General features: G+C 42.1%; 1 protein-coding gene across 1 annotated transcript; it reads right to left on the bottom strand.

The window, feature by feature from the left end:
- Positions 1–265: 265 nt before the first annotated feature.
- Positions 266–11,241, bottom strand: bpifcl (BPI fold containing family C, like). Its single transcript, XM_063212596.1, has 16 exons — positions 10,934–11,241; positions 9,238–9,359; positions 8,453–8,564; positions 7,890–8,018; positions 6,931–7,086; positions 5,806–5,869; positions 5,652–5,712; positions 5,443–5,534; positions 4,268–4,444; positions 3,936–3,995; positions 3,223–3,387; positions 2,286–2,353; positions 2,127–2,169; positions 1,668–1,731; positions 982–1,058; positions 266–758 (listed from the first exon to the last, which is right to left on the bottom strand). The coding sequence occupies exons 2-16, from the start codon at positions 9,344–9,346 to the stop codon at positions 693–695; spliced, it is 1,443 nt and encodes a 480-aa protein (XP_063068666.1). The 5' UTR covers positions 9,347–9,359; positions 10,934–11,241; the 3' UTR covers positions 266–692.
- Between the last annotated feature and the right edge of the window lie 3,482 nt (positions 11,242–14,723).

The raw sequence follows: 14,723 nt of genomic DNA, 5'->3' as shown, positions 1-14,723 counted from the left end.
GATTTAGTACTTTGAGAAAAGCTGTTATTTTTAACCTGCAATAGACTGATTTGGGCCTATTTTCTTATAGCCTATATTTTTCCTCTCTAACCATGGACATGATCTTGGTGGTATTTTCTTTCTAATGTTTGTGTGGCCTTTCCTTGAATTCCTCACTCTCACACACACACACACACACACACACACACACACACACACACACACACACACACACACACACACACACACACACACACACACACACACACACACACACACACAGGCCAATGGTTTAGTTTATTTATTGGTTGAAAACATTTAAGCATCACATCATTTTTCATATTACAATCTGACGTTCCTTACAAAAACATCAGTCAAAATGTGGAGGTTTATGTGGAGAGCAGGATCAGATTAGGCACTTGTGAAATGGAGACTAAAATAATTTTCACCATCACAAACAATTTTCACCACTTTAGCAGTGAAATAGATGATTATAAATAGCATTAGTACTTATTTTTTTACCATAGGATGCTTTTGCACACTTCAAATCAAACAGGATATAATCAATGGATCAATGTAGAAGAAAATCCGGAACACCATCCATTTCCATGTTTTGAAACGACCAAAACATTGTGAACGTGCAAGTGGACGATATGTAGGATAATTATTATTCAATTATGAACGAGGATCTTGAATGCCTTCTTAGTTCCTCTTTAAAGCATTCTCTCGCTTTCAAAGTACTGAGTCATCTTGATGTCACTAAATACAGCCAAGAAACCCTGAAAAAGACATCAAAGGAAAAGTATAGAATTCTTTATAGACTGCATAGGCCTCAGACATTTTATATAAAATACACACACACACAGTCACAGTCACAGACACACACACACACACACACACACACACACACACACACACACACACACACACACACACACACACACACACACACACACACACACACACACACACACACACACACACACACAGAGTAAGACTGACCTGCTGTATCTGTAAAACAGGTTGCACTAGTTCGACTCCCTTCTTCACCGGCAGTGGAAAGCCAGCCATCAGTTTGGCTAAAAAGAGAAGCGGAAAAGGGAGTAGGTTAAAGCCTGCACAAGTAAAAACGTCAGACCTGGAACTGGGAGCAACCCAATGACTAGATAAAAAACTTTTTTAAAAATCTGCTTTGACCAGGATTTTAAAATAAAGAAGCATAGCAAGGATCTTAACCCAATGGTTCTCACCCAAAACATTACTTAAAAACCTTTTTTAAAAAGTGGGAATAGAAAAATCCTGGTTGAAGAGGACTTCTTAAATGTTTTAATCTTAACAAAAGAAACATACACCACATCACAAGGTCACACTCAACATTAGGAGCTCACATTGACACTTCTTTCATAATCATGTTACAAGTCAGAACAAATTACGGCAACAAAAATGACAGGTCTGTTCACACATGTGTGTGTGTGTGTGTGTGCGTGTGCGTGCGTGCGTGCGTGCGTGCATGCATGCGTGCGTGCATGCGTGCATGCATGCGTGCGTGCATGCGTGCATGCGTGCGTGTGCTTGTGTTTTCAAACACTACTAAGGATGATAGTGTTGAGGAAAAGGCATTCAGCAGCAGGACGCAAGATCAGGGTGGTTAATTGGTGGAAAGGTAAAAAGCAACAGGTCACACTCACCATTCAGTGTTGGCAGAAGAAAAGTCTTCACCCCCTGTGCCATGACAGTCTCCAGGGACAGAGTCTGTTAACAGGCCCAAACAGGGATGCGTTAGATAGATGACAATATTTTTAAAGGTTGAAGTATTGTGGAATTTCAACAATGCTGCCTTTTGAAAACATGCTGGCCATTACCAAATCTGATCAATTTCATGAATATTTACTAAGTAATAAACTAATATTTACTGGTCTGACCCAAGCAAGTTTTGCAGCTAAAGATGTCTATTACTGGAAGTTAAAAATGGCTGTCAAGGAGAAGAACTTTTACATATGAAAAGTGTAAAGTAAGTTACTAAACAAAATAGGCCCACTCTACCAATAAATAATTCAATCATCAATCATTATTCAAATTTACAGTATCAAACATTTACATAAGACAAAAATTAGATTAAAAAATCTAGAAATAAAAACAAAACAAACCTTGAATGTCCCAATCTTACTTGATACCAGCGATAAGGTCAAACTAATGCAGATAGAAAAAATAGGATGGATTAAGTTTATCAATTGCCTTCATGTCACTACATGTAGATTGTTGTATTTGTAAATGTCTATATTTAGTTTTAACAATCATTTACTCACTTGTTAAACTCCAGTACTCCAACCAGTTTGTTATCAGCAATGCTTAGTTTGCCATTGAATTTGGTTGTCTGTGAACGAGAAAGGTTTTTAAAGTTGTTTATTGGTCAAGTTGTTTGTGTGTGTGTGTGTGTGTGTGTGTGTGTGTGTGTGTGTGTGTGTGTGTGTGTGTGTGTGTGTGTGTGTGTGTGTGTGTGTGTGTGTGTGCGTGTGTGTCAGGGTTGGAACATAACACCCGTCCACCCGCCAATGACGGGTAAATTTCAGGGCTGACAGGGAAATTTTTCAACCCACCAGTCACTTTGACGGGTGAAAACTTTCACCTCAACTTTCACCTCAACTCTAGCCTGAATGTCCAAGCGATTTTTTTTTCAATGGGATTTGCCATTCTTCACCTTAAAATTGATTAGAATTAATAAAAATCCAAATATTTCTGGGGCAGGGCCCCCAGACTTCATAAGAAGATGTCCTCCTTTCTGGTGTTAAGGACATGGTCAACCTGACGCAAATATAAATATATAATCATAATAATAATTCTAATAATAATAGTGTTAATATTAATGAACTGATGTTGTTGTGTACTGTTTGTATGTGTGTGTGTGTGTGTGTGTGTGTGTGTGTGTGTGTGTGTGTGTGTGTGTGTGTGTGTGTGTGTGTGTGTGTGTGTGTGTGTGTGTGTGTGTGTGTGTGTGTGTGTGTGTGTGTGTGTGTGTGTGTGTGTGTGTGTGTGTAAGCTATGTATTCATGCATGAGTCTGTACATGCGTGCGTGCAAGCATGTGTGTAAATACATAGGCTAGGTTACACACACACACACATACACACAAACACACACACACACACACACACACACACACACACACACACACACACACACACACACACACACACACACAGGGTGCGCTATGTAATACTGTATGAGCTGTCTGTAGGCTACTGACCAGCTTGAGTGTGAAGAGGGGGAGGAGCTGGGAGCAGTTGAGGGCGTAGGCGTTGATGGTGGTCGACATGGCGACGGAGAAGGAGTCCATCTGGAAACAGACAGCTGGAGCCTCCTCTGCAAAGACCTGCAGCTCCATCAACATGTTGGGGAATAACTTGGGCAGCTGCAAACACACACACACACACACACACACACACACACACACACACACACACACACACACACACACACACACACACACACACACACACACACACACACACACACACACACACAGAGAGAGAGAGAGAGAGAGACCGACAGACGGTTACTTGTATGATTGTTGTGTTTCCTTCAGGGCAATTGAGTGAAGCATCTTCCATGTTTGTTTGTGCTGCCGTATTGTTTTCTTCATCTCCCCCTTCAAGCCTTTTCAACTGATTCCACTGTACTCTGTGTTGCTTTCACATGTTTACACAGACATTTAGATGAAACAAAACCTGAATATGAAAAGTGTGTTATTGTCTTATCTCTTTTTTCTAAAGATATTTTGGTCTTTTTAGACTTTATTATGGACAGGACAGTATGCAAGGTAGACAGGAAACGAATGGGAGGAGAGACGGGGAGGGGTCTGCAAAGGACCCGGGCCGGGAATCGAACCCGGGTCAGCCGCATGGCAGGCGAGTGCCCTACCAAATGGCCACGGCAGGGCCGTGTTATCTTATCTCATACCTGTGGTACGAATGCACCAAATGAGCTGGTGTTGAGCCTCACAGGAGACACTTTTGGGATCTGGGAGGGAGACAAATGTCGTCATGGTTATTAATGTTTGAATGTTTTATTATCGCTGTAGAGTAGCGCCCTTTGGGGCTTTACAGTGTTGTAAGCAATAATTTGTATTGTACTGTTGTTATTGTTATTCGTACAGACACACACACGCACACGCACACACACACAAACACACACACACACACACACACACACACACACACACACACACACACACACACACACACACACACACACACACACAGACAAATATAAAAGGTCACACTCTCTCTCACCATGTCATCGGTGATATTTTTCTGCAGGAGGCCCGCACTGAGGTAGGCATAGCCGAGGGTGTTGTAGGTGAACTGGGAGATGCCCACGCTGATCATGGAGCCCGGCCTGGGGGGCAGCTGGAAGTCCTGGGCCGCAAACGGAGGCTCCTTAGGGTGCTGCTGGCTGTAGAACACACCCTGCCAATCAACAACAGAGCAGGCGCGTGATTGGGAGACATTAGCTTGACCCCACCCATTAGGGGTAACCTGGAGAGCTAAACGTAGGCTACTGTCTGTGATTGGACATTGAATTTCACATTCATGTTAGCCTGGAGAAATAGGCCAGACATGCTTAGATCTTGTTGCGGGCCACGTTGTTCATGAAAATAGTGGAATGAAAATCGGAAAATGTACATGACCCAGAATTTTGCCCATATTTGCACATACAGTATATCGACTTATTTTGGCCGCCATTTATTTTTTATCTACTAACTGTCACAAGAATTCCTCCAAAATGGCACTCAATGAGCCCAATGGCACTGCCCATGAAACAGTACCTCTGTCTGCACGTCTATGTCATTTGTTAAGGCCAAGCTTGGGATGCATAGCCTGCATAGCCATGTGCGTATAACCATGCCCTCCAGGCAGAGGCTCTGTGCATGCTGACACACATCTCAAAAATTGTCCTGACCACACGACAAATGCACTGCAACATACACACACTGCACACAGCCTTGAGTGGGCCCTCGTCTGTATTGGTGGACAAGTGCTTCGCGTCACTAGACCTGCAGACAGAACATGAGACGTTTTTCATGTGCAACTCGGCTGTGCCGTGCCATGTTGTCTTGAGCTGAGTGGTGCTGAGTGGTACTGTCAAACCAGCCCGGGTTGTGTTTCCATTACAAACCCTGTTACCCGGAGTATGGTTGGAGTTACATTTTTTTGGCGCTGTCACGTCGCATTACTTTACATAGGCTTGTCGCAGCTATCTAAGTAGGCAATAAAGAGTTTCAGCGACATATTTGGATACAACAATGTTGATTTCTGCCTTCTATATATCATATAAAAGTAATACCATGTCTAACTAAACAGCATTCCAAAAGTCTTCCAAGTCTAGAATCACGGAAACAACCTGAAGAGAGTACCAACTAAAAAAATTTTAATTAGAAAATGAAACAGCATATTGCTATGCTTACCTTTAAGTCCATTTCCATGTTTGATGTTGAAACAAGTGGAGCGTTCATGAGAGAGATGTCAAAGACCATGCCTTTGTCAACAGGAATTCTGACTGCAAAACAGAACATCACATTGCTTAGATACACGACCGTGCACACGTTCTCTCTCTCTCTCTCTCTCTCTCTCTCTCTCTCTCTCTCTCTCTCGCTCTCTCTCTCTCTCTCGCTACCTTTCATGGCTGCCATTAAGACTTCAAGGTCTCCAACTTGCTTCTCCAAAAGAGGACAGATCTGAGTGTGACAACAAAACAGGTCAGGTCAGGTCTGAGGTCTCATGTAGTCATCTTAATCTAGAAATTGTATAGTCTTATTGAGAACACTTACCCGTCCTTCAATGCGTCCTTTGATTAATCCAGGAAACAGTTCTACAAAGGCCTCGATAATGGCACTGGTCAAAATGAAACATAATTTTACAAACAGAAAGAGCTATAACACACATCATGTCAGTGTAGTATATTCCTAGTGCCGTCTTTTAATAACATTTTTAATAAGGCCAACATTAGATAACCCTGATGAAGGCATAAGCCAAAAAGTTGCTGTATACATGCGGTACTGCATGAAGTTCTCCCTTATGACATCATCATGCAACCCTCCACCTGCCTGACAATGACATTACAATTTTTATTTTTAACTGTTTATCAACTCTCACCAAAAAAAGGATGAGTAGGAAGACAAATTGTGAAATCTTTCCATTGTTTCCCACAGAGCAAGTAGCATTGTGCGGTGCTACATGTAAAGAAACCCTTGGGCCAATGCAGGTGTTATGAGTGTACCCCCACTGACATATGTGCGGCGGTTGGTCAATTTGTGGTGCTCTAAGTCTCTATCCAGCCCCCGACATCATTTTAATGTTATGCAGTTTCACATGAAATATGACATGTTTTGTAAAGGAATCTTAAAAATTACATTTGAAATATAATTAAGTTATATGTTAAGGGGACCTATAAAGATGGGATCTGTTGTAAAGGGGGCCACCTTCAATACAGGCCTAATATGCAGGGGGAGATCTTAGTTTGTGTTCATAGTACAACCCTTGGACTTAATAAAATTTGAAGTGGCCCTCCAATGAAAACGGTTCCCCACCCCTGGTTTATGGGATACACTAGCCTACTTTCTATCACAAAATCAGAATCCAATCATGGAGTTTCCAGCTGCATTAGGCCCTATTAAAAAAGCTACCCAGTGTATCATTGCCTTAACGCCTTAGAACCATTTTTACGGTAATGGCCAACTAAAAGAAGTATTCTTATTTCGGTATCCTTGGGGCACTATGGCTCAGTTGATTAGGCCATCTGAGTTCAGGTCTGACCCAAGGTCGTTTCCCAATCCTTCCCCATTTCTCTCTCCCCACTCATGTCCTGTCTCTCTCTCTGACTTTCCTACCTGAATAATGAAGGTGTAAAATCCCCAAAAAGACATTAAAAGTATTTATATATTGGCACACTTTACCCAGCTCCACCATGGAACCTAACGTCAACTCTGTCCAATGAAGCGCTGCAAGACAGGCAGTCCACAGATACACGTCCTTGGGAGTCATTGCCCAGCTGTACCGTCAGGGAGGAGGAAAGACCAAACAAAGCCATTTCGAAGGTACCCCTATCCTTACTGTGGAGTGGAATGAAAAAGATGACTGTTACTTAAAGATATAACTTACATTACAAAATTATAACATTATTCATCATTAAAGGGACTTTGAGTGTCATGAAAAAAGCTACAGCCTATGAAACATATGTATGTATGTATGTATGTATGTATGTATGTATGTATGTATGCATTATTATTATTATTATTATTATTATTATTATTATTATTATTATTATTATTATCATTGCTATTACAATGCTATTATTGTGACTTGTGAAAAGTGTACACTGAATCTACAAGAATGCAGACCAACACACACACTAAGTAAACTTAACAAAATAAGCTATGGAGGTGGTAAAGGATTATTGGTTATTGTTAAATGCAAAGCTTTTTCTGCTGGGACCCCCTTTCGCACATAAGAATATTTTCACGACTCCACCGTAACAGGATATTCCAAACACCAAGTAATTTACAGCTAAATTTAAAATGTATGTTTGAAATTCACAGGAGAAGTAGGCCTACAAACATTTATTAACTGTAGACGTGAGTGCTATTACAAACCATTGTATGGAAGTATGTCAATCCCAATGTATGGAATTAATTATTTTAACTGTTAACCTAAAGCTGTCCTGTTTTAATGCATAATCTCTCTTACCTCTGGGGCTCCCCCTAGAGTAACTCTGCGGCTCCCGAGTCCCGACCCCTAGTTCCTTTAGTTGTTAAAATGAGTTATTCAGTTGGTGCTTCTCACTTCCTCCTTTATACAGTCACATGACACCATGTCAAAACAATAGGAGTGCAAAAGGGAAATAAAGCAAACTTACATGATACCAAATCTAGTTCTCCAGTTCCCTGATATGGCTATGCTGAGCCCACTGACCTCCACAGACACCCCCACGTCCTGCACAAAACTCACGCTGGGCTGAGGCAGATCCACCTTCACCACTTTCATTCTGAAAATAAAAAATGAATGAATGAATGAATGAATGAATGAATGAATGAATGAATGAATGAATGAATGAACAAAGAAATGAATAAATTAACAAATGAATGAAATAAAACCCTCATAAAACCCTCATCACCCTCATATGTTGTCCTGAGTCTGATTAGCCCTCACCCACAGATATTATTACCAACAACTGTGATGTGCCATCAATTTACTGACCATAACTCTTAATGATGCAGGCTTGTGTAAGTATTTGAGGAACATCAAACAACATCAAACCGAAATTGTGTAGCTTTAACATTTTATCAATATTACTTGGACTGTCAACTTTATTTGCAGTCTTACGGTCTGAAAATGAGGACAAAATGCTGTTGACTGTGGTCACTACTAGACATTTATGATCAAATCAGGAGTAAAGTGCTGAAGTGCTTGGTAACTTACTGTGTAAGAGCATAGTGAACATTTCCAATGCCAATGGACACACTCCCTTCTACAGGTGGGAGGATTGCAGTGAGAAGTTTTTCCTGTACCCTGTCGGCAACTACATTTTTCACTATTGTGCACACACCCGCACACACACACACACACACACACACACACACACACACACACACACACACACACACACACACACACACACACACACACATACACACACACACACACACACACACACACACACACACACACACACACACACACACACACACACACACACACACACACACACACACACACACACACACGCATGCACACGTGCAGAGAGAGAGAGACAAAGGAGTCGGTTGACATTCGGAAAACAACGGATTATAGGCCTATTCCATTGTGACACTTTCACTACATAGGACTCATGACCCACAGAGGGTCACACAACTTTACAAAACTTAGTATCCTGTCGCTATTCATGGAGCTTAATATCACTAACACCAACTTTCACATGCAGTGTAACGGATGCCAAGTAGAGTTGGGTGGTAGAACATTAGTAAACCTCCCTCCCAAAGACTCATTCTGTATCAGTAACGCTGAGATAACAGTCTGGACCTTTCGCTTATTGTGTGCCTCCCATGTCTGAGCTTAAACGTTGACTGATAGGTGGCAGGTTGAAAGCCTGAGTGGAAAACTAGTGCAGATGACCTCAATTACAGCAGCATCACCACCAATAACTGTAGAGGTTTTGTTTTCCGAACTTTCTACTGCCTCTACACCGTGTATAGAGTTCAGCTTACCATAGTCGAGGCCTTTGGAGGTAAAAGCCACTTTGACACCAGGATGGGCTGCAAAGGACTCAGGGGCCAGAAGGAGCACCATCAGCAGGAGGATCAGGAGGGACCGCATGGCTAGCCTAGGACTACATTACATTACATTGGGAGGGGCAGCCTATGTGACTACATTATATTACATTACAGTATAGTACATTGCATTAGGTAGACGCTTTTATCCAAAGTGACTTTCAATCTAAGACATCATAACATAGGCCTACAGATACAAAGTACAAATATACAGAACAATATGGTGCAAATACCAAGTAGGGCTATTTTTTTTTTGACAACCTGGTCGAATGCCACTTCGCTTGTGCCTGATGAGTGCATAGTTGTCTTATTCATATAGAATTTTGATGAGATATGTCAAGGAAGTTACAGAGCATCATACGTATTACAGTGTTCGTTTAACACTTTAAAAACGACCAACTACAGTGTTAAATTCCCCTCTCGATTAGTAATAGCAAATCAAAATGTAGGCCAATTGTGGTGAATTCCCAAACACTGCAACTGACATTTATCAACTGATTTATTGATATTAGTCAAGGATGTTGTCAAGTTCATAAATCTTGCTTGCGGAATAAGCCGTGTACAACAGTAATTAGTTAGAGTGACTGTTATCTCCTCCGACACAAAGTCTTTAGGTGAACAAAAGATTTAGAATAGGCCTATCTATTTTGTATCATTGTTACATTCAGTGGTATTTATATCCCCGCACAGTGTTCTGCATATACACGTAGCCTAGATGGTGTCAACATGCCAAACAATGAAGCAAGGAGGAACTCGCACACCACTGATGCCGATGCATAAAGAATTTTAATGCATAAGGAAAATAAAGAAGGTGCTACCCAGTGAAGTGCAAACGTTTTCGGTCCTTCAAACCATCATCAGTGCCACTTCACTGGGTAGCACCTTATTTATTTTCCTTATGCATTAAAATTCTTTATGCATCGGCATCAGTGGTGTGCGAGTTCCTCCTTGCTGCTTTGTGGAACCTACGCACCCTCCCGATACAAACCTAAAGGCGCGACACCCCTTTGGAGTAAATACAACATGTCAAACAATGCCATGAAAAAAGTGATGTGACTTCTTAAGCACAAAAAACTGCTTGGCCTCATGCATCCTAGATGTGGATAGCAACCAATTATACTTTGACTGATGCATCAAACCACTCACTGTTAAAGTTCAGGGGATGAGCCTCAATGAAATGTACATTTTTTTAACCTCCATCATCATAGTTATCAAGTAGATTAATATCTGTGTTCAAAGTTTATCTCTGAAATACTACATTAGGACAGAAAATGTTATCAGTAAACATATCTGTATTTAACCGGATTACACCGCACTCTCGATTAAAAGGTGCTAAATATAAGCAAAAACTTTGATAAATGAAAGAAAAACGTCTGAACTGAACCCTGAGGAAGGTCAGCAGAGCAAAAGCTTGACAAATTAAAAGAACACAAGAAGGATTCAAGTGTGCATTTTCAAGACATTTTCTTTCATTTATCAATAAACATTATGTAGGCTAGTTAGACACTGTACAGTACTTTGGTCAGTTCACACTGTTTTCAAATGTGCTTTATAACTAAAATGCACTTACTTACTTTACTAAACATATATCATATAAATAATGCATTTGGATTATATGGTGGAGCTCTCTTACCGGAATCCCTCTGCTGTTCGGTTATGTTGTCCTCCTGTGTGACAGCGATCTTCTCAGGGGTTTTTTTACAGTCTCCTACTTCCCCCTAATGTATTATCTGACCTTCGCACAACTCACTCAATTCATATAAATATACAGCATACGTCTGCCACTCTCCTAAATACGTCAACAACGTGAGTTTTTTTTTTTTTTTAATCAGACATGTACATACCAGGTGCTGGGGAGATAGTGAAGGATTGGGTGCTAAAAAGTTAAACAAAGTTTTGGTTGATTACCTCAATGCTAAATGTGAGACCCTTCACGCTCAAATGAATACACAAAGAGAGATTGTGAGAGATTTCAGTTCCATCTTCTCAGTATGCGAAAAAGAGGAAGCCAGACACATGCACTTTGGTTCAGTCAGTGTCACATCCTCATTTTCTCTTTCAGATGAGCAAGCAGTCATCCCAAACACTCTCCCGCTCATGCCATTAAACACACACACATACACAACCACACACACACACGACCACACGCACACACGCACACACGACCACACGCACACACACAGAGAGAGAGAGAGAGAGAGAGAGAGAGAGAGAGAGAGAGAGAGAGAGAGAGAGAGAGAGAGAGAGAGAGAGATGGACGGACAGACGGACATACAGACCACACACTCCCACTACAATTCCTCTACACAAACAGAGAGGGGGGGGGGGGGGGGCAATCTCACATGAAACAGAAACTTACTTCAGATGCGAAGTTGTCTGTGATGACTTACAGAGGCAGTTGTGGAGTACCATGAAGACATACAGTAGTGAAAGAAAGCCCATTGGGAAACTCCAACTCCCACTGTCATTGTGACACAGCACTCAAGTGAACACTGCACACTGCACACAACGAAAGTGCATTTTATGCCTCACCCGTGCAAGGGGGCAGCCCTCAGTGGCGCCCCATGGGGAGCAGTGCGGTGGGACGGTACCATGCTCAGGGTACCTCAGTCATGGAGGAGGATGGGGGAGAGCACTGGTTGATTACTCCCCCCACCAACCTGGCGGGTCGGGAGTCGAACCGGCAACCTCTGGGATGCAAGTCTGACGCCCTAACCGCTCCCCCATGACTGCCCTCAAATGTACTCACGGAATGCCACTCCACCGAGTGGAGTAGGTTATATAGTGAACCATTATCCGCCCTGAAAATCAGTGTTTATATCACAACAAGGACTTGGAGCTGCACCACTTGAGATTTAGCATGATGGTGGGGTGAGAGTGTTATTTGACCTTTATTTAACCAGGAAGGACCCATTGAGGCAAATAAACCCCCGTTCTTCCAGGGAGTCCTGGCCAAGACAGCATGATAAAATACAAACAAACAGAGAAGACACGTACAAAGATTACAGACAAACCAAGGAAGCACATGTAAGGATACTATACTCAGGGGTATTCAATTAAATGTCAACGAGGGCCGCACTACACGTATGTAGGCCTATCATGGTTGACGACTGTGAATGAAAAAAATGCGGAACACTTCGTTGAGGTGGGGTGTTTGGGGGTCCTTCCCAGAAAGTTTTGCATTTCTTATATGTAATTTCCTGCATTTTAACATCCTGTGTCCTGTTTCAGCTCGATACAGAATCCGTACTTTTATCTCTAAATTCCGAACAACGTTTCCGTTTTTCAAGGGGCTTGTGGGGGGCCAGAACCTTGCCGTCCGAGGGCCGCATCTGGCCCCTGGGCTGCCATTTGAATAGCCCTGCTATACATAAATAATAAAAACATCAGACAGAGGTGCAAGCAGAATGACAATCTACAGAGGCTAAGGAATGCAAGGCAGGCAACTAACAAGCAGTGTAAAACAGCAATACAGTGTCATCGGTGGAGTGGCATTCCGTGAGTACATTTGAGACATCGGTGACCCATAGGGCCGTCATAATAGGTGACCCTGGTACGAGGGACCCAACTGTTAAGTGTAACCTGAATTGGGTTGTCGGAATGGCGGGGCGTTTCATGAAAAAACAGATTCCGTCATTCCGACAATTGAACGTCAATGTCGGAATGGCGGTATGGCGGAATGGCGGTTGCCCACCAGTGGGACCAGTAAATTAACTTTTTCCCCTGCCAACCAAAATACCTGGTAAATGTTCATCTTACTAGCCAAACACACACACTCACTAATGGGTCAGAGTGGCTAGCAAGTTTTATTTTCTACCAGACAAACTTAATTTTCAGCAGCACTTGGGCAGTATGTGGGTGTTAGTTTAGAGCCCTGGGTGGGCCGTATGTGTATCCCCGAACAGCAACCCTACACTCCACTTGGCTCTGTCTGTTATTCTGCCTATAGAGACCATTGTGATATTTAAGAGCAGGCTCATTATGTTAACTCAAATAAAGTTGTAAATACCCTTGACAATGAGTAATTACGTACCTTGTGTTCACAGAGCACACTTACCGCATACTTAACTAAGCCAGAGATACGTATTCCAGTATTTTCTCTTGCCTAAGCCGCGTCAGTCCACCTAGATCACCTCAGACAAGGTCACAGCAGAGGCTGCACAGAAGGAGTTGGTATTACCAAGGCCTCAAGCAGGTGGAAAATTCTGGGCTATAATGCATGTACAACAAGATCTAATGGAGCCCACTTTATTAATAGGCCTATGTAAAAAAGGAAAAATCAGACTCTCGTGGGGGCCCCTTGTGTTGAGTTCTAGTGACTCTGATAAACCCTGACACCCACCCCACCTCACCCCACAATTTCGGCCTCAAGTATTAGCTGCTACCACTAGCAGTGTGGAATTGTATTTCAATGGGTCCTTGCACAGTAAATGTAGCAGTGTTAATTCAACACTGAGCACATATGATCCCACTCAATTTAAGTGGAGTGTTACTGTAACTTAACACTGTGAGGTCATTTGTTCTCAGCATAGTGTGGGATAGGCCTATAAAACTCTATATGTTAATTCAACTCTCAAAGGGTTAACTTTAACACTGTTCTGAATGGGACCATACTGAAAACAGTGTTGAATCTTTAACACTGTACATTTTGGTCTGCTTTAGGGCCCATGTTTGGTTCTCCACCCTGCTTCTAGTAGAACACTCTCCTTTGTTATTGTTGTAGAAGAGAAATTAAAGAACACAATGTCCTTTCTGTGTTTTCTGCAATGCAATGCTTTACCGCAGGACCTTGTGTATTTTGACCACTATGCTATCTATGCAGGGCTTGGGGAACCACAGGAGCCAGAGATGTGGAAGCTGTCTGCTCTGTCAGCAAATCAGCTGGAGGCACAAAAAATATGAAAATGCTATGTTCTGCGTTCATTCGTGTTTGACATTTTAAAGATGAGTGACTTGGGGTTTTTCGACCTGCACCACTATTTAAACCCAAAGAAAGTCAGAATTGAGCAAATCAAGCTAACAAAATCCATGTCATCTAATTATTTGTAGCCTAAACAGTGAAAATAAACATCCATTACATTCATTCATGTACTATTCTAAAACCATCATGTGGATCTTAGTCACTGCAACACACTGCAATCCTAAGAAGAAAAGCTTCCTAGTTACACCCCTTCCTCTTCCTCACCACTCCTTCTCTTCCTCTTCCCGAGACCATCCATTGCGCAGACTAGGTTATCTTCTGTTGTCCTTTTATCTTAGATTGCGTTTTGGTCCTCCTGACTTGCAGTGTTTTGTCACCAGCTATGTCTGGTAGGCCTATCTGGTTTTCGGTATGGAGACGTGTTTTGGCGTGTTGTAAGTCGCTGTGCAGTGTCAGGCCTTGTGTTTTACAAATTTCGATGACGAAATGTGAGCAGTCACCA

This window comes from Engraulis encrasicolus, chromosome 2, assembly GCF_034702125.1.
Source record: "Engraulis encrasicolus isolate BLACKSEA-1 chromosome 2, IST_EnEncr_1.0, whole genome shotgun sequence".
Lineage (NCBI taxonomy): Eukaryota > Metazoa > Chordata > Actinopteri > Clupeiformes > Engraulidae > Engraulis > Engraulis encrasicolus.
Note: the sequence above shows the minus strand (reverse complement) of the source record. Positions and strands in the feature narration are given on the sequence as shown.

Excerpts from the sequence above, each read along its gene's own strand:
- bpifcl (XM_063212596.1), bottom strand. The coding sequence starts at position 9,346 with ATGCGGTCCCTCCTGATCCTCCTGCTGATGGTGCTCCTTCTGGCCCCT. Across the intron at positions 5,870-6,930 it reads AGGTTCCATGGTGGAGCTGG|TGCCATTATCGAGGCCTTTG; the intron begins GTAAAGTGTGCC and ends CATTTTGACCAG. Across the intron at positions 1,732-2,126 it reads GTAAGATTGGGACATTCAAG|ACTCTGTCCCTGGAGACTGT; the intron begins GTTTGTTTTGTT and ends GCCTGTTAACAG.